General features: G+C 39.2%; 2 protein-coding genes across 2 annotated transcripts in view; both read right to left on the bottom strand.

Moving 5' to 3' along the window:
- ass1 (argininosuccinate synthase 1) overlaps window positions 1-4,186 on the bottom strand; it is a 29,835-nt gene extending 25,649 nt beyond the window's left edge. Inside the window, exons 1-2 of the mRNA XM_059358524.1 lie at window positions 4,029-4,186; window positions 3,006-3,140 (exon numbers count right to left, since the gene is read on the bottom strand). Coding sequence (XP_059214507.1) covers window positions 3,006-3,107 — 102 coding nt within the window. The 5' untranslated portion in view covers window positions 3,108-3,140; window positions 4,029-4,186. The remainder of the gene's footprint in view (window positions 1-3,005; window positions 3,141-4,028) is intronic.
- Window positions 4,187-10,727: 6,541 nt separating this feature from the next.
- Window positions 10,728-18,716, bottom strand: surf4 (surfeit 4). Its single transcript, XM_059358380.1, has 6 exons — window positions 18,483-18,716; window positions 14,551-14,737; window positions 13,227-13,303; window positions 13,094-13,137; window positions 12,067-12,253; window positions 10,728-11,639 (listed from the first exon to the last, which is right to left on the bottom strand). The coding sequence occupies exons 1-6, from the start codon at window positions 18,528-18,530 to the stop codon at window positions 11,373-11,375; spliced, it is 810 nt and encodes a 269-aa protein (XP_059214363.1). The 5' UTR covers window positions 18,531-18,716; the 3' UTR covers window positions 10,728-11,372.
- Window positions 18,717-19,373: the final 657 nt, after the last annotated feature.

Consider the following 19,373-nt stretch of genomic DNA (forward strand, 5'->3'; position numbering starts at 1 on the left):
TTATATATCAAAAATATGTGGTTTGATCGGGATCGGTGCGCTATTACTTTTCTCTATGGAATACAAATTTTTTGTGACGTAAGTGAATGGGACGGCTGAAAAAAAATTGAGCGAAAAAGAACAATAATTGGAGATTTCCATACGTCTACTCCTCCGGCATAATTTCACCAAGAGACTCCATTTAAACTTTAAACAGTAGACACAAGTCTTGTGTATTGGTGTATTAATCCACATTTCGATAGGTCATATAGTTTTTTATCAATCCCTGTTCAATGACCATGATCATTTTTGGAGAAATTCTGAGATTATAATGGGTGTGTATTGCATGGAATGTTTGTGTCACAGTGTGTGACATCATCACGCAAAGTGTAGAGAGAGAGAAAAAATTGTCAAAAAATTAATTTGAAAACTGCGCTCCAGGCCGCAAATTCCACTCTACAGTAATAATTTATACATAGAAACGTAGGAAAATTTGTCTTCTCACTCACAATCCTCTGGTAAAGCTGTCAGAGTTATAGTTTGGGCGTAGGACGCACAGCTTAGGGGTGTGCATTGACACTGCCCTCACAATTCGATTCGATTACGATTCACCAGGTAACGATTCGATTCGATTCGATTCTACGATGCATTGCGATGCATCACAATTATACTGCACACAACAAGGGACATTTTTCGTCAGTCATGAGGCAATACAAGCAGTCAGATAGGCCTAATAACAATAGATTTTATTGGCTGCTATGTGTGTATCATCCACTCTGCTCTGTCACTAGTTTGGAGTTGAACCTGTTTTGAAAAGACGGCAACTGCATATATTTTTAAAAGATGGCAAAATGAATCTCCTGCCTGAGTTCATCTAAGAGTAAGGAAAGAGAAATGCCTCCTCCTGCCATAAAAAAGGAACCTGCTGAGGTGAAATTTACATCAGCTAAATGTCTAGGCCTTGTCCCTGAGGTAGGGAAGACGTTAGCTCTATAAACTAGCTAGCTAACGCTAGTTTTCATGACGCAAAAATGTAACGTTAACGAGTCGACTTTAAATAGGCAAATACAATGGTAATTACCTATCAATAGTACTTTCTATAAAAACGTAAATGTTAAGTTTTGTCAAATACTACCACATACTTCAGTTACAACACATCAAAACAGCTGGTCCCGCTAGCTTACCTGTGCTGCTCATCAACACATGGCTCATTTGAATATTCAAATGAGCCATGTGTTGATGCGCACCCCTCTCGAAGGACAGGGAGTGTTTACTGGAACTTTGACAGGGGCACAAAGGCCACCTTGGCCGTAAATTGAACATTTTTTCACAGGGCATCAGACCAGAGTGTGGGGAATTCCCACCCTGTCCCCCACAACTTTCCACTGGAGGCCAGGAAATAAACATAATCGATTATGGCACTTTGCCGCATCTATGCTGAATCGTGCATGCCCCGCATTGCGATGCATCGCAGAATCGATTATTGTTGACACCACTAGCACAGATGCGCCATCAACACGCACCAACAGCCTCATTGGCTCCCATATTAAAAACACAGGAAGATTTCTGTAGAAAAGCATATTTAGCAGTTTTTCAGATCGCTCTTACAAAGCTATTTCTTCATTTTTCTTCACAAAAAACATATGTAGCTGTTCAGTAAGAACTCAGGACGCTCAAAGTGAAGTCGGATCAATGATAGGTATTATGGTTTTGCCAAAAATGCTTTCTGTTCAAGGCCAGAAATTCCAATCTGTCTACCTCTGACTGCTGTCACTGTTCCAGAAAATTCTACAGCAGCAGTTAACTCCGTTAACTGTTGTTGATTGCTCTGCTCTGATTGGTCAGGCCCCATTTGATCCTTTGATGTGATTACAGTTACAGATACACGCACGCACACACACGCTCTTGTAAGCGTGCACACTCCAGATACACATGCAAATGCGCGCATCAGCGCGCACACTCCTCCAGATACACATGTTTCTCACACACACACACACACACACACACACACACACACAAACACACACACACACACACACACAAACACACACACACACACACACACACACACACACACATTTTGAGGTTGAAAGGGCATAGGTTGCTGTATAAATAAATACTTGAAAAGGAATGCTTGTTGTAGGTGTGCTCCTTGTATGTAATATAGTATCATAACATTACTAGTATTAATTGTTTGAAAACTCTGAAGAATCTCATTATAGTGTACACACACAGGCAGTAGCCCCTGTGGCCCTTTCAGAATTTCCCCAGAGGAAATTTTCTAGTTCATTATAACATTGCAGTGGCTCTTTATCTACTGTTTTCCATTACTTCTGCATAGCAGGTGCATTCATTTAAGGTTCAATTAATTTAACATACATATATTACCATCCAAAATTCCAAATCTCATTGCTTCAAAACACATTGCAGTGTAAGCGACACAAGCACAATAAATATGTAGTGCCTGCTATTCTTCTTCTTCTCCCCTGGAGAGTGAAAGGCAAAAACGGTTGGAAGGCTGCATCTCACATGCCACGACAGTGAACTACAGACAGACCCATCCCCCCACACTGGACGACTAACCCACTCAATGTTCGACAACAAGAAAAACTGCCTGCATTGCAGTTCTGAACTGCCCCAGGGCAAAAAGTTAATCCAGCCAGATTTGCACTGGCATTATGAACCAAATCCTGTGTGGTTTGGAGTGAACTGGTCTCGTGCTCTTTGGATGCAGCCACTCGAAATCTCAGTGACAAATTGTGTCAGCTGCCTGAAAACAGCCAACAGTATAACTTCAAAGATGTGTGACAAACTAAAGCAGCTGGTTGAAAACCCATCAAAACACATGTTGCACACACACACACACACACACACACACACACACACACACACACACACACACACACAAACACACACACACACATTTTGAGGTTGAAAGGGCATAGGTTGCTGTATAAATAAATACTTGAAAAGGAATGCTTGTTGTAGGTGTGCTCCTTGTATATAATATAGTCCCTAAACCCTACCAGGAATGCGATCACATCGTAGTCCTGTTCCTTCAGCCAAACCAGAATGCAGGATGTGTCCAGTCCACCGCTGTAGGCCAGAACCACTGTACCTTTTGACATGATGAGGGTCGTTCAGTCCAACAGGTACAAAAGCTGTGGAGTGGCAGCAGATAAGAGAGAGCAGGTTGGAAATACTATGCATCACTAGCCTTTGTGAGGAAGTCAATAAATAACTTGTACTTGCCAGTTGATGCAACAACCTGCTATGTTAAATCTTAAAACATGTGGAAAAGGACGGCTGGTCCTGTCCCTGATAGTTAAACATTTTCATTATCCAGAAATAAAACAATTAAGAAGTTAAGAGAAAACAAGCAAATTGACAATGTCAACTTGGGTGGATGGGCAAAATTCACATTTCAACATTTTAGAGACTAAATGATCTGATGACTGATATATATATATATATATATATATATATATATATATATACACATTTCCATAGAAACCCGTGTCTTTTGTTTGTATTTAGGGTTCCTGGCAGCTTTATACTTTAATTAAAATAAAATGAAAAATCTGACTGATAGCCAAGTTTGTGTGGAGAAAAAGGAGCCATGCATGTGATGTAAGGACAGACTGAAAGATGCTAAACAGAGACAAATGAATGCATAGGAAGTTGACACATTTGAACCAAAATCTCCTGGACTTCAGAGGGCTAACTAACCTGGATCCGTCAACACGTTAACTGCAACTTTGCTGAGATTAATTTAAACCATCCTTAACACCGTTTGTGTCTCTGCTTTTAGATGCAAGCGGCGCCATGGTTAAGGTTTATTAGCAAAACAGATAACATTACATGTTTTTTTTACTGAAATAGCTAACCTAGCTTTTCTTTTTTGAGTGACACCAACCAGTTTGACCAGCAACGCATGCCAGTTGAAAACCCTCTCGACAAACAGTTGCTACTAGCTAGATGTTGTAGCTGTGGCTGACAGATAAAACCTCATATTTAAATATTAACGCAAGAAGGCGGGTTGTACTTACGAAACGGTGGGGTTTAAGAGTTTTCCACGGACGCTGTGGCAGTAAGCCTGGTCGGTGAGGAGGAGTGGAGAGAGCAGTGGCTTGTTTCTCCGGCAACTGCGTTGCCGCGCGCCCGTTGCGTCATCTTTAATGCCCACATTGTTCACGTGGGGCCTTCCCCCTGTTGCAGCTGTTCATTCATAAAGCAAACATGTATGCAATGTTTATGATAAAAAATATGCAGAGTTGCATTATGGGATTTGCAGGATGCATACATAGGACCTAAAAAAAAGAAAAAAAATACAATGGCACGCCACGCAAAGCTGGAATTCCTAGTTACAAAAGTGCCTTGAAATAAAATGTATGATTGGCATCTGTTAGCTTATGCATGACTTTTGCCACATGACTTTTTTATTTAAATAGGCTACATAAGAAGTCTGCACTGCTTGTAGTTCAATTGGGGGTACAGCATTGTCAGCATGTGCCAACATCAGTGTGTCTAGCCAGCACATGGTGTTGCATGCTGCTCAATCAATCAATCAATATCCTTTATTTAACCAGGTAAAAATTCATTGAGATTAAAATCTCTTTTTCAAGAATGACCTGGCCAAGAAAGCTGGACAGTTAACTGAAGTCCTGACTAACATCTTCAACCTGTCACTGGCCGAAGCAGTTGTCCCCACATGCTTCAAAACCATGTTAAAATAAATAAAAGTTCTGGTCTCCGAATGGAGGACGTGAGTAATAATTTTTTATAATTTTATAATTTTTTATACATGCTTAATCTGAAATTGAACCTGTATTTCTCTTTGGAAAATAGATAACAGCCTGAATTCCTGCTGATACAACTGACATCCAGACTCTTGTTGACAACAACCAGGATCCCTTTATCAAGAAAGGTGAGTACAGACCTTTTTAATAAAATCTGTGCAAATTCGCCTTATTCCAATATTGAGTTGTTGTCAGTGGAAAACAGATGTCATAGCTAGAACACAATATGTCAAAGAATTTATGGTTATTTATTGACTTATTTAAAAAGGGGGTACTGGGAAAGTCCAGCCCGAAAGCAGGGGATTCGATCCGGCTGTAGGCCTATTTGTTGGAAAAAGGGGGACTGGGCAAGTCCAGCCTGAAGACGGAGGATTCGGTCCTCTGTGTTGATTTTAAAAGGGGGATTTTTAAAATCCAGCCGGAAAGCAGGAGACAAGGTCTCGCTGTACCAGTAGGTCCTGATGTGGTTTAGTACCAAGAGGTCCTGATTAGTACCAGGAGGTCCTGACGTGGTTTAGTACCAGGAGGTCCTGATGTGGTTTAGTACCAGTAGGTCCTGATGTGGTTTAGTACCAAGAGGTCCTGATGTGGTTTAGTACCAGGAGGTCCTGATGTGGTTTAGTACCAGGAGGTCCTGATGTGGTTTAGTACCAGGAGGTCCTGATGTGGTTTAGTACCAGGAGATCTTGATGTGGTTTAGTACCAGTAGGTCCTACTGCCCTTACTTTTTAACTACGCAATGTTTGACTCGTGCTTTTTATTATTTTATCTATTTTCTTATCCTGCTGTATCTTATTTTATCTTATTTGTATTTTTATTTCCATTTCCCTGTTTTAATTGTTGTTTTTACTGTTTTCAATTGTGTCTTGCTGTTTTTAATGTTTATGTAAAGCACTTTGAATTACCTTGTGTTGAATTGTGCTATACAAATAAACTTGCCTTGCCTATTGTTTTAATCAAGACGTTTTCATAACATGTATGTGTATCTAATAGAAAATCAAAGTAATCAATGACGGGTTGAAATGCATGGGCTGGGTCTTTTCTCATAGAGTAAATTAAAAGAGCATATGTTGTGTGTCTCTCCTCTGAGAATTGTCTGTGGGGAATTGTGGGAGGTTTGTTTTAAACTGTTGGTGACTGTCAAGATTGAATTTAAAACTGTGTGCCGACATTCCATATGAGTGTCTTAGAAGCTTCTCAATCTAGTTCAAAACACAGGGCAATGCGTCCAATACAATATTTTGACTCAGCATGTGCGGCAAAGTGATTTATATGTGAACATATATATCATAGGAAAAGGTTTTGCATTTCATTCAGCGGAGTAAAAATATGGAATGGTGGAGAATTAAATCAATGTTCAAACATTAAACACTAAAAAATCAAATATAAAGAGCATGTCTTCACGATATAGGGATGAAAACGGGTGTGTGAGATGAAAGTAGGTGCTTATTGTTGACGTTTTGTTTTTTAAATGTATTATTACTGTTTTTCTTTTTATGTGCTGTTGTTTGTTTGTTCATTGTTGTCTCATTGTGACTACATGGGTGTAAGTGTACTTATGTATGTGTAAGATAATAACAAGTCATGTATGTTAATAATGGTAATAATATGTTTATATACTACATTACTATGCGTTATACATACATATATAAATATTATTGTTGTTATATAACTGAATATAGTAATTTAACATAGGGAGAAGGGGTGGGATTTGATAAGCTTTGGCCCTTATTGCTACTGTTGATGATTGTGACAATGCGGAAGACGAAGACATGTTTTAATTGACCTCATGGATTTGAGGTCAAAAGGGGGTTTGTTAAAATAATTTGTTATTCTGTCTCTTTGTCTGTCTCTGTGCGTGACGCAGGTCACTATCAAAGGTCACTATCAAATGCACACGTAATTCACTGTGTGTGTGCCCTCTCTCTATGCATTTATATATTAATCATGTAAGATGCTTTTGATACAATGATCATGTGCTAATATTGTTTTAAAACTATGATTACTTTAAATACATTATAGTTTGTGTGCACATTGCAACATCTGTGTCCCCAAATTATATCTCTGTAAGACATAACAAGGCAGGAGGTTTTGTTGAATGTTTTGGTTAACAGGCCAGGTCAAGGACACAGTGTGCTGGGGAGAGGAGATAACTATCTTCTCTGCCTGGTGACATGATGTGTCTCTATATTGATTAAAACTGACGAATCAGTGGATCAAGAAGGCGGCACTTCCTGGAAGAAATCTACCTTCATGATTAGTAAACCATTGTGAGGATAAAATAATGGGTTTGAGGGAAAGGAGAGTGGTTCAGACTACATGACCTGAAACCAGTCTGCATGTAAATCAGGGAAGTGATGTTTGAACCCACAGAGATCTCTGTAACTGCACATTTCTTGACATATTGTAATAAAATTATGTTAAACTGAGAACTTGGACGTCTCCTCATCATTCCCCATCAAACGATCTGCGCAGAGAAATAGGTGAGGATTTTCTGTTGGTGTCAGATAATTCAATTTTAAAGGTTTCCTCAATGCATTTCTCTAACAACCACATCCATGTGTCGGTGCTGAAACACTTACAGCGAGCCTTCACGACTTTCACCCTTCACACTCACTCCCACCATCATGAAGTGCATTGAGAGGCTGGTCCTGGCTCACCTCAAAACCAGCCTACCAACCACACTGGACCCTCTCCAATTCAATACTTCAGTTCTGACTTCAGCTCAGTATTCAACACCATCATTCCCTCGAGTCTCATCACTAAACTCTGCAACCTTGGCATCAACATTTCCCTCTGCAAGCACACATACTCCATCCTCACCCTGAACATTGGCGTTCCACAGGGTTGTGTACTGAGCCCTCTGCACTACTCCCTCTTCACCCATGACTGCACACCTGTATATGGTTCCAACACCATCATCAAGTTCACAGACGACACAACGGTGATTGGCCTCATAACCAACAATGATGAGTTGGACTACAGGGAGGAGGTCCAGCACCACCTGTTTCTTCAGATTCTGGTGAACTTTTACTGCTGCACCATTGAGAGCATCCTTACCAGCTGCATCACAGTCTGGTTCGGAAACTGCTCTATCTCGGGCCGGAAGGTGCTGCAGAGGGTGGTGAAAACTGCCCAGCACATCACTGGTTCACCTCTCTCCACCATTCAGGCTATTCTTAGCAAGCGGCGTCTGTGGAGGGCTTGCAGCATTGCCAGGGAAACCTCTCTGGCACTGGACACTGACCTCTTCCCCACTGGGAGGTGCTACAGGTCTCTCCACTTCACAACCAGCATGCTCAAGAACAGCTTCTTCCCATCAGCTGTCAGCCTGCTAAACTCTGCATGGAGATGACCCCCATCTACCCCTGAACGCTCAGTCAGCTGTATATATCAAGCTGAATATATATGTTAATATATATTAATTTCAAACTGTCTATACTGCTTTACTGTATATACCCTATAACATAATTCATATTTATATCTACACTATATTTATAAATACTTACATACATACATTTGCTCATACTCTACACTTTATGTGTCACTCTTCTAATCTAATAGAATTAGCTTCACCTCTACTTCAACATTTAATTGATTTCACAATGATGCATGACAATCCTATAATATATTGGATTATTCATGATTCTGAAAATGGCTGTTCTGCATTATTAGAACTTTTACTGTTTATGCTTTGAATATGTTTTTACGGCTAAAACTTAAATAATTTTTAAAAAATGAAGAGAATATTTATTAACTGTGGAATGGCTACTTTAACTTAAGTAATGTGACAGGAGCCCAAATACACATTATTATTTGTAGGTCCCCTCAAGGGAATGGTTGGGAAAAGTTTTTCAAACAACTACAACAAAACCCTAAGGTGTCTTTAAAGAATGACCATAATCAAATCCATATGCCTGATAAAAGCTAGTCCTTATTAATTCAACTGAAAAATGTGAGGCATAAAGCAAAGCCCCAACATCTTAACACAAACAAAAAGAAATTGAGGTTAGGAGATGCACACATTTGTGTCAGTTCTATATACATAAAAGAAAACATGAATGCCTTTCCTGTAACATTTATATACACATATAGACATAGGCTTAATGAAACATTTTGGATTATTTTCATATATATATAGTTGTTGTTTTCGTTTTCATGGTCGTGCTTCTTTCAAACCCTTGCGGAGTTATGAAGGATCTGCTGCTACTGTCCCAGATTCTTATCTGGTCATACCTATAAGGCTATTTTTTAATCAGCATGTTTGATACTCTACAGACATGCTTCTTCGAGAGAAGTAGATCAAAGATGGGTGTGCCAAAATAACCGGTGAGTCTGGATTCATCCACCTGAACTCTGTGCACTTCCTCATCTGGCTCAGGTTTATATCAAACACTTCTCTGTTTAGGTTTACATCATCGCAGTAGAATGTTCCCCCCAAAAAAGTCTTAAAATGTTTTTTACCCAACATCTGTTCAGTTCATGCTATTAAGGGGTGTTTAATAAAGTTTGTGGTGTCTGGTTTAAAGCTCTGTGGTCAAGAAGTTGCTTTTATCAGAATTCCTTTCGACAGGTAACACTGTAAACAACACTCAAAATACTTTCCAAAACATGGCGGAAGTCAAGTATGTGATCATACACAGCTTGAAATGCTCTTCTGCAGTAAACTTTTACCACAGTAGTCCAATAGAGGCCAGTATTTACCTTATAACAAGCTGATACCAATACAATGGTTTACAACCTTCACTATTATTGAGTTAAACTGATGAACTGAATATTTAACCCCGATAGTGGACACAGTAACAACGGAATGTTTGTGTTAAATTAGTAATTTGAATGATTTTGTAGCAGAATATTTCCTTTGAATATATGCAGAGGTGAGTTTTAATTTCATTGTAATGAATTTTTAATATTACCGTCAACTAAATATTTTTGTTGTTGCATTTTTAATAATCTTTTTTTAAACAAATTCAGTATTTCCTTCTCCCTGACAGACGGACATTATTCTATTAGCACTTTGGTTGTTTTAATGGCATACTTTTTCAATGCAGGATAAGGCTGTTTAGCAGAGAGGGAAGTCGACTTTGCCCGTATTCTGTGAGATTTATTTTAAGTTTATAGCTTAAATAACAAAACAAACTTTTAAATAAAAACTTTGATTTAGTTTTATTCGCAGAAATTAATGAAACCCTAAAATATTGTGCAACTATCTAAAAAAAAGTTGCCAACATCTCATCACATAACAAGGCCTAGCAATCCCCCCGTGAAGCTTTGGAAACCACTTAAGGGGGTTAATACAGCGACCTATGTGCTACTTTTTAAAGTGTTGGTTTTATTCTTATACAATTTTTATTCATTCTTAAAATAATTTTCTGATAGCTAAAAGGTCCTTACAAAGACTTTATGCTGTACTGAGGATTTTGGTCAATTTGATTACTGGTCCACCAATGTCCTTCAGCCTCTGTAAACATAATAAGAGCTAAAAACCTTCACTGAGACAGTAACTTCATATTTTTGAATTTTTATTTCTTCGCCATGAACTTCCAAAATCAAAAAAACAAATGATCAAAAATACAATATAAACTTCTGAAAATCAATACACTGAATATTTTTTTAATTTTCTTACACATGGCAAAAAACACTGAGCAAAGACAAAGTCTGGATGGCTAGTGACTCTGCTTAGTCCTCTTTGCTTTTCTAGATCGCAGAATATGGTGTTTCACAAATGTTGAGCCTCCCCCCTATTATCCCCGATCATATACAGTTCACTAGTTAGGCGTTTGCCAAAGACGTACAGTACAAAGTGCCCAATAAAGAGTCCTGGAGCTAACAATTGAAACTTTCAATCAAGCACGACTGCAATCCACCACTTTGTATACAATGTACACATCCCCCCCAGATTCGACTCCCCATGAACAAGAGTCAGTTGAGATTGAAGGTGTACAGATGTATTAAAAAGGCTAAGAAAGAAAAAATTAGGAGAGATGAAACCTGGAGAGTCAAGACGAGCTGCTGTCAAATCAGTGCGCAAGTTCGATATGGTGAGTGAGTCTCAGACACTCCAAAATCCGACGGCAGAAAAAGATCAGCATCCAAGGGGGGAAACCAAACTGCTGCACTTGATCCAATTCGCCAGTTTTATTCAGAAACTATGAACGTAAATCTATTATAAGTCATGGCATAACACCCATAAATTAATAATTTTCATTCCTTCTGCACACTGAACAAATAAATCTGTTCTTCCATTTATCATCCATTAGTTGTTTACCTTGCACTTTGAAATACACAGACCTTTTTTTTTTTAATTCTTGTTGTCATGGAAAAAAGGACATACAAGAAGGGTTTAGAAAAAAATCTGCCATTATATTTGTTCAACTAAAAAAAACAGTAGTTTGGAGAAAAATAGAAAAAAATTGTCCATGAGGTGGTGTCTGTGGATTTGGCCTAACAAAAAAATAACCTAGAAAAGAAACAAACGAACAAAAAAACGTGACCCTGGTGGGGGGGAACTGGAGGTGAGGGAGGGTCTTTGTGTCCCAGTCGGTGGGGGAAGTTAGTGGTGCTGTGCAATCCTCTGATCTTAACCCCCTTTGCCTACCACTCTTTCTTTTTCTCATCCATGGACACTCCACCAGGTCCAAGTGCCACCACCAGTAGCAGGCCGCCGATGACTGAGGTGGTCTGGAAGAAGTCGTACTTGAGGAAGTCGTGCATGGGCTTGTAGGCGGGGACGGTCCAGAAGGCGTTGAAGTAGACGTTGATGGCCAGAAGCCACACGACGAGGGTCAACGCCGCCAGCTTGGTTTTGAAGCCGATGGCCACCAAGATGATAAGTGCAGTTCCAACCATGTTCTGCAGGATCTGTGGAAGAATGTTAAAGTGAGTGGATGAAGATTTGTATTTTACAGTAAGTGGTCATATGGATCCTCGGTGCCCTGCCATGTCTCTACACTGCCAATCAATATGTGCCGTGTGTGAGTCTGAGTGTGCTTGTGTGCGTGCATGACCAAATGCGTGTGTGCATGTTTGTGTATGTATACTTACAGATGTGTATATGGGGGAGGGAGGGTCGGGTTTTGTCATTTTTATTGTCTGTTTTTATTCTTATTTTTTGTAAAGCACTTTGTGTTGCATTTTTATGTATGAAAAGCGCTATATAAATAAAGTTTGATTTGATTTGACCACAAGTGGGCCACTGACTGGCAAATATGCAAAAGCATCATTGGAAAACTGAAAAGCTCTAAATGCCTAGTACAGGCCTAGTTACATGAAGGTTGTCAGTACTTACAGAGAAGAAGTTGGAGTCAAAGTGCAGCAGAGTCATGAACATGAGCACGAGCAGCACTCGTCCACCCAGCTGCATGTACTGCTTTGGCGAGCTCTCGCCCATGGAGGGGACTCCAGCAAACATGCTCTTTCCTTCCGAGCGAGACTCGGCCAGCAGCAGGAGCAGACCACCTCCCAGGGCGAGGTTTCTGGGAGAGGAGAGAGAGGACGGTTATTTTTGGAAAGTGACTGTCAGACCCGCAGTTAGATGAGCAGAAAAAATGTCTGGAATACAGAGTGCATGCAGGACAATCAGGTTTGCTGAAAGTGATTGCGAGTGCCAAATTGCAATCAGCTTTTCACATTACTGACTGAAATGAGGCTGTTCAGTATGGTTGCAACTATATCTTTTTCTTAGAATCAATGAATCAGTTTCTTTTTTTAAACAAACCGCTTACTCATTTAGTCATAATATAACAAATGCCAATCACAACACATCTTATTTTGTTTTTTGAACTTATTGCTTGCACAATTTCTCCATTCAGCACTTGCGTTTACCCTGACTTAATACTAACGATCAACAGCAAATTAATTAAATAAAAACACAGAATGCAGACAGAAAAACTACAAAACAGCAGTGAATTTAATGGCCGATGACTCATACGGCCTGTCCTAGCTGAAAGAAATGACAAATCAAATGGTTTTTCATTCACTACCACAGGGTATTGAAATTCCCATTTTTGCAGCAAAAAAAATAAAAATAAAAAACCCCACTGCATGCTGTCAAATTACATTCTAATATCTTATCAAAAGCAGTGATATTCAAATAATGACACATCAGAAACCACCTGTGAGTGTCACATTAACAACAACTATAATGCATATAACATTCTGCAAACTGCCTCAAACCTTTTGTACCCCACATTTGTTCATATTCTTGAATCCAGCAACTAAAACAAATATTTTGTGTCCACTGAGGGCATTGACTGGTTCTGGCTGACACAAATACTCCAATAAACATAAAATTGCTTTGAATGAGTGACACTTACCTCATCAAAAATTTGAGGTCCCATAAAATGCTGTATGCAACAGTCTGGTGAAGGAAAAGGACATTCCACATCAGATACAAAGACATATTAATTCTTTAATTTAAAAACATAATTTTAATTTACAAATTCTCACCTGTAGCGCTATGATGCCAAATAGTCCAAAGCAAGCATACTGTACAAAATTTCTACTGAGGATGAGGACACAACCACCTGTTAGGACACACAACAAAGTCATATTCATTGTGGCTGTAACACACATTTACAATGACAAATACCATCATGAGCCAAACATGCTAATTGGAATTCATCTTTTTATTTCTTTGGTCAAAGCAACAAAAAATAAACTGTCAACTGGGTATTAAAACACTCAATTTCACATTGATACCTTTATATGACCAATAGAGAGAATATTAGCTATTTCTATATCGTTCTTTTTAATGCCTGCTATGGTGCCATTAGACCAAATCATGCAGGTTCTTCAGAACCTCCTTCAGTTCAGACATCATTGGGGCCTCCAGCAGCAACAAGTCTGTCAAGGACAGACCCAAATCTGGCTTGCTCGAAGGCATCGAAGCAGAGATTCGCTGCTCTGCCCTCTTCCTGCGAGCCAGCTTTGACACCATGCCACAGAAGGCCCATGCTGCTCTGCTGGGACCGCTTGAAGAAGTGTGGCATTGAATAACCAGACCCTGCAGTCAGACCCTACTGCAGTAAAATTAGTTTTCCAAGGACAGTCTGGTGCCCATGGAAATGTTTGCTTTGGTCCACCAAACTCAACACAAAAATAAAATTCCCTGTAGCTGCTTTAAGGACCCTTGTCAACATAATATGTTTTTTCTCTTTGGAGAGAACAGAGTACAATAGTGTCATATTTCTAAGACTTTTTCATTTGGTCAACGAAACGTGCATGGATTCATACGTTTTTTTGCCAATCTCGGACCGTCAGCTAAATCAGGTCTTAACAAAAACCATATAATTTAAAAATGTTCCAACTTTCCCTGTCAAGCTTTGTCATTACAGTATGTATCTAAACATCTTCTATCCTCCAAAACATTTCGGATGATGCCTTCGTCAGTGCAGTCTGCAAACTTCTAATCTTTCCTATTCAAGTTCAAGGAGCTGAGATGCAATACTTAACTTATTCAGGAAAAAGTTGGCTGCCTCTCTGCTTCCTTCAGCATATCTTGTCAGTCTCCCCTGACCTCTTTTATCAGCAAGATGGCCGATTACGCAGAAGTGAAGTTCACTGTGTTTATTTCTATTGCACAACTTTCTGCAAACTGCAGACACAATGGTGCTGAAAACCACTGAGCACACTTTTTTGCCAATTGATATAGAACATTTTTTGATGCTTTAACACACTTCCAAACCTATCTTCATACTACAGTAAAAATCTGAGTTAACTCATCTCATGTCTAGACCATAACCTTACAGTTCAACATGTCTGAGTAGCTTACCCAGCTGTCCTATGAGGTTAAGCAGCACAAAGCACGTAGCCAGAAAGTAGCCACAGCTCCAGGTCGCCTCGATGTAATCTCTCTGCTCATTCCACTGGAACCACATGCGGATGCCATCTTCCAGGAAGGTGCTGATGAGACAAAGACGCGCCAGGTGGGGCAGGTACTGTTTGGTTACCCGCAGGAACTGGGAAACAGGGGGAAAGAAGAGGAGAAATAAATGTCAAGAAAAAAGGATGGTTTCAAATTAGGGCTTGGTCATTCACCAAATTTTATTTTCAAATTACCAATTTGGCTTCCAACAATTAATAAACAAGAAAAATAGTTATTGTGCCACATTCTGTTATTCAATTATGCTCTTGTTGCGTCTTGTGCTATAAATCCAGCATTCGTTCAAGAAAATTCACAGTTAAAAATCAGTATTTTTAACCTCAATAAATTCATGATGATTCCAAAGTGAATGATTAAATTATCATGAACTCAACATTAACCAAATAATGGTGATTATGATTTCTGCCATGATTGAGGAGCTCTGCTTAAAAGTGCAATGAAGAAGAAAACAAAGGATGTGGTATCTGAGGTGTTGTTGAGCTTGCTTACAACAGCAAGACTGAGAAACATCACTGTGTCACCAAGCTGTAACACACGTAATTGAATTTTGAATTGAAAGTCTCTCCCCCCCACCCCCATATTCTGACTTGCTACCTGGTACTTTTTAGATTAAGGCAGATGTCAGGGCCTAAAAAATTAAAGAAGTCATCAGGACTTTTTCTAATTATTATTTAGATTGTAAATTATAGGGGTAGGAATGAACCCAATGCAATTGCCATGCTTAGTGAACGTCAAAACAGTCATTTAATGCTGAATTGCTGCGGTGGATAGGCAGTCCTATTGCAAAATAAGTAGGAGAACAGTGGGAGAATACATCTGTTTTACCTGAAGCTATGGCAGCTGAAGTGGTTCCTGTAAAGCAAGTTTTTACTTTGCTTAAGTCAGTAAAAGTGATGCATTAAGTAAGTACACAATGTAGTGTAGTTTGGGTCTGTTTTTCTTATTTGGTCTTTTTCTGTTTTTGTTTATTTTTTAGGATAGTGAAATCAACATAGTCATCGCGACCTCGCTCCCCTCCATCCATGATATTTACACAAAATGTTGCACAAACAGGGCCTCAGTCAAACATTGTTAAAAAACCTTCCCACACACTTTTCCCTCTATTGCCGTCAGAATAGTAGTACCAGAGCCCTCGGTCAAGACTCATCAACAGGCTCTTCCTGAACACACTGCTGGCCCCAACCTCAATATTACAAGCACAGACCCATGGACAGACGGCCAACTCTCTTTCTATCTTTCCACACGCACACACACACACGCACCAGCATGCGTCACTTCATACAACACTTCATTTGGACTACCTTACCACACAAAAATTCTTCAGGAACCACTTTAAGATGTGTTCGCATGTATTTAAACTGCCTGTATTTATTTAGACTACTTGTATTTATAGTTTCCACATTATTGCACTTTTTTTAACCTGTCTTGTATCTTGTTGTTTGCACGTGATGTTTATTCTTTTGTTTTACACCTGGAAGCACAATTTTGTTCCTCTAGAGCTGAACAGCACTGACTGTTTTGCAATGGTATTTGTATTGCAATAGTTATGTTTAACAATATTGGAGGGATTTAGCTTTTTACATAATTATTATCTTTTTATTTTAAAATATATTAAAATGATCATAGTATGATATTTGCGAGGACCTGCATCAAAGAAAGATTGTTTATTTGAGTCTGTAGTCTGAAAAATGTATGTAGGCTGGGACGTCCCTACAGCAACACAATACTTAATTCAGATATTCACACATATTTTGCCTTTAACAAATATTTTCCCTACAATTACTGTTCAGCCCTACTTATCCTATTTACCATACTGTACTGAATAATGACACATAATTTTATCCATTTTTAGACTGATTAGGTACTTTCTGACATGACTCCCATTCAAACAGTATTACTGATCATTTATAATACCAATATGAAAAGCAGCAACAACTAAAGCAACCTTTTTCTACAAAATATTTAAAAATCAAAAAGAGCTCATACTGTACATGATGTTCTACTTCTTCATAGTACTCGTGTTATGATATTCAAGAAAGCCCCCCCCCCCACAAAAAGCTATACTTAGTGATAACATAAACTCACATAACTGGATTTTTCACAGTGAATTGATTTCAAAACTTTATGAAGGTAAAACATGCAGGCTGGAAGTTATGTTGTGGTCCACAAATAAAATTAAAAAACAGGGTTGTGTCTCCCTGTAACAACTCTAAATGCTTTGCTGTATTATTACAAGTTGAAGTAAACTGAATGATTAAACAAAAAAAAGGAACTACCTAACAATCTTGTTTCAAACATAACTCAGATAGTACAGTGACACAGAAGAGTTGCAGTGACCTGCCTCCTGCTCCGCCTACTCGGCAGTCCACATCAGCACTGTCAGACCTCGGCAGCCAATCAACGGCCACCAACTCCTACTACGACTGCTAAGTGGGACATGAATGGACCAATTGGGAGCCAATCCAAACAAGCCCAAGGTCTTTGCAGTAGCCTAGAAATAGACCATTTTGTAGAGTAACGTGTAAGAAACATGTTAGCTCAGGACCCCTTAAGAAAGGGATTTGCCATTAAAATGGGCTTTAAAATGAGCTTAGCAGAGCTTCTTTCAAAGCAAACATGCTTCAGATTCCCTTTTCCAAAAGTTCTACAACACACAGCACTCGTGATAGGAGTGTGACTGGAGTGTATAAATCAATCTGTTATAATTAGATCAGGGAAGTGGTGCAGGTTTTTGCCAAGGTGACTGAATCAGTCAACATAGCAGAAATAAAGACACACAGAACTGACTCTGGGTCTTTATGTTTGAACTGATGGTACCCTTCCATGGAGGTAGTTAATGTTAGCAGTCTGTTTTGTCCTGCAAAAACACAATGCAATTAATACAACACATGCCTCTTATGAAGCAAACTACAGTAACGTTTCAAAAGGTGAGAAACGAAAGGCACTGGACAAAAAAACCAAACCACTGGGGCTTTTTTGCAGTCTACATAAGAGTTACACAGGAAGAGCTGTAATCTGATCTTGACATCTCAGCTCTCCTCTTGTAGATAAATACAGTGCCTGTAATGATAACAGTACAGCAATGAACACATAATTAAATAATTAATGAAATTAAAACCCTCAAAAAGACATACATTCTACAGAAAGGCAGCTTCAGCATGTACAACAAAGTGAAGGTAAGGTTCAGATTCAGTTTTAGGGTGAGTTGTTTGCTGGAGCAGCTCTGTCAGGGCCACATGTAGATGCTAAGTTTAGGAAAACCAAATAAAGACATACTTCTAGATATTGTTTAACCCTAAGCCACCAGCAATGGCAAGCATTTAAGGTGCTAGGACTTAATATGACTATTAAGTGTTGGCCAATAATTTGGAGGCTTAACTGAGTGATTTCACAACTGCTGGCTGGCAATGTGTGGCTGAGAAACTGTTAATAAATCAGTTGGGTGCACACCATAAGCTAACTAGCTGACATAAAGATGTATCAATCCATATTAATAGCTGTTAACGTTGAATAGGCTTGTCGTTCCCAAACAGATGTCAGTTTCACTTTGTCTGTGTGAATTAATAACGCTAGCTAATCCATCTTGGAGACACATGACAGCACCAAACACCTCAACCATTTATATGCAAATTAAAACACGAGTGAATCAGCTAACGTGTTGATCTAAGGTCGTGTTACTCTGTCAACCAGCTACTGTGGACTTGATAAAACAATAACGAAAGCCGACATAACGATAAAAGGGAACACTCTACTTCATTCTCAGCCAAACTAGTTAGCAGCTAACATGCTAACAGCAGCTGCCGAGCTAAAATTGAAGTTACCTGGTCTGCCACGTCTTCGGCTGTGTTCATGAGATCCTCCTGCCCCATATTTCTGTAATATTACGATTGTTTAATAATTTAAGCTAAGCGCAACACAATTTTGATGTGTTGGTTTTTCTTAAACAGGCTGTGCTCGCACTGCTCCTCCCCCGGTTAACGTTATTTACTTGAAGATTTCCCGATCGCTTGGACGCAGAGAAAGGCCGCCTCCGCCCCACAATGCCCCGCGATTTGACGAGCGAGACAGAGCGAGACAGAGCGAGACAGGGCCCCCCTACATGGTGCTGCAACCGCTGTATGCCACGTATACTGATCCGGGCAGCCCAGGGGCTTGACACAGCTAACAAGTGTTGTTTACGCCTTTTACACATCGTTACCCTGTTAAAATAATCGCCTTACTAATTTTTTCAAGTTTTGCAGGAAACACAAAAAACTTCACCAAAAGTGTAACATATGACATTTATTGATCATTTCACTCAAAAAGGATGTAACAAAGGATGGCTATTGGCATAGTAATAACACTGTGTGTAAATTACGTAACTTAAGAGAAATAAATGACTTAGGGAATTTTTGAACATGCCTTTGTGACTTAAGCAAGATATGGTAACACTTTATTTTGAAGGTGTCTACATAAGAGTCACACAAGCCTGTCAGAAACATGACATGACAAGTATCATGGGCATTAATGTTACTTCAAAGTGTCATGAATGTTCATGACACATCCCATGTCATGTTAATGACACGCTCATGTCACTGTTGTGTAAAAAATATATATAAATATTCAAAATAAGGTGTTGCCATATCTTGCTTAAGTCACAAAGGCATGTTCAAAAAATTGCCTAGGTCACATTTTATTTTGACTTAGGCATAATAAATCCGCTTAAGTCACAC

The sequence above is a fragment of the Centropristis striata genome, chromosome 19 (assembly GCF_030273125.1).
Source record: "Centropristis striata isolate RG_2023a ecotype Rhode Island chromosome 19, C.striata_1.0, whole genome shotgun sequence".
In the NCBI taxonomy this organism is placed as follows: domain Eukaryota; kingdom Metazoa; phylum Chordata; class Actinopteri; order Perciformes; family Serranidae; genus Centropristis; species Centropristis striata.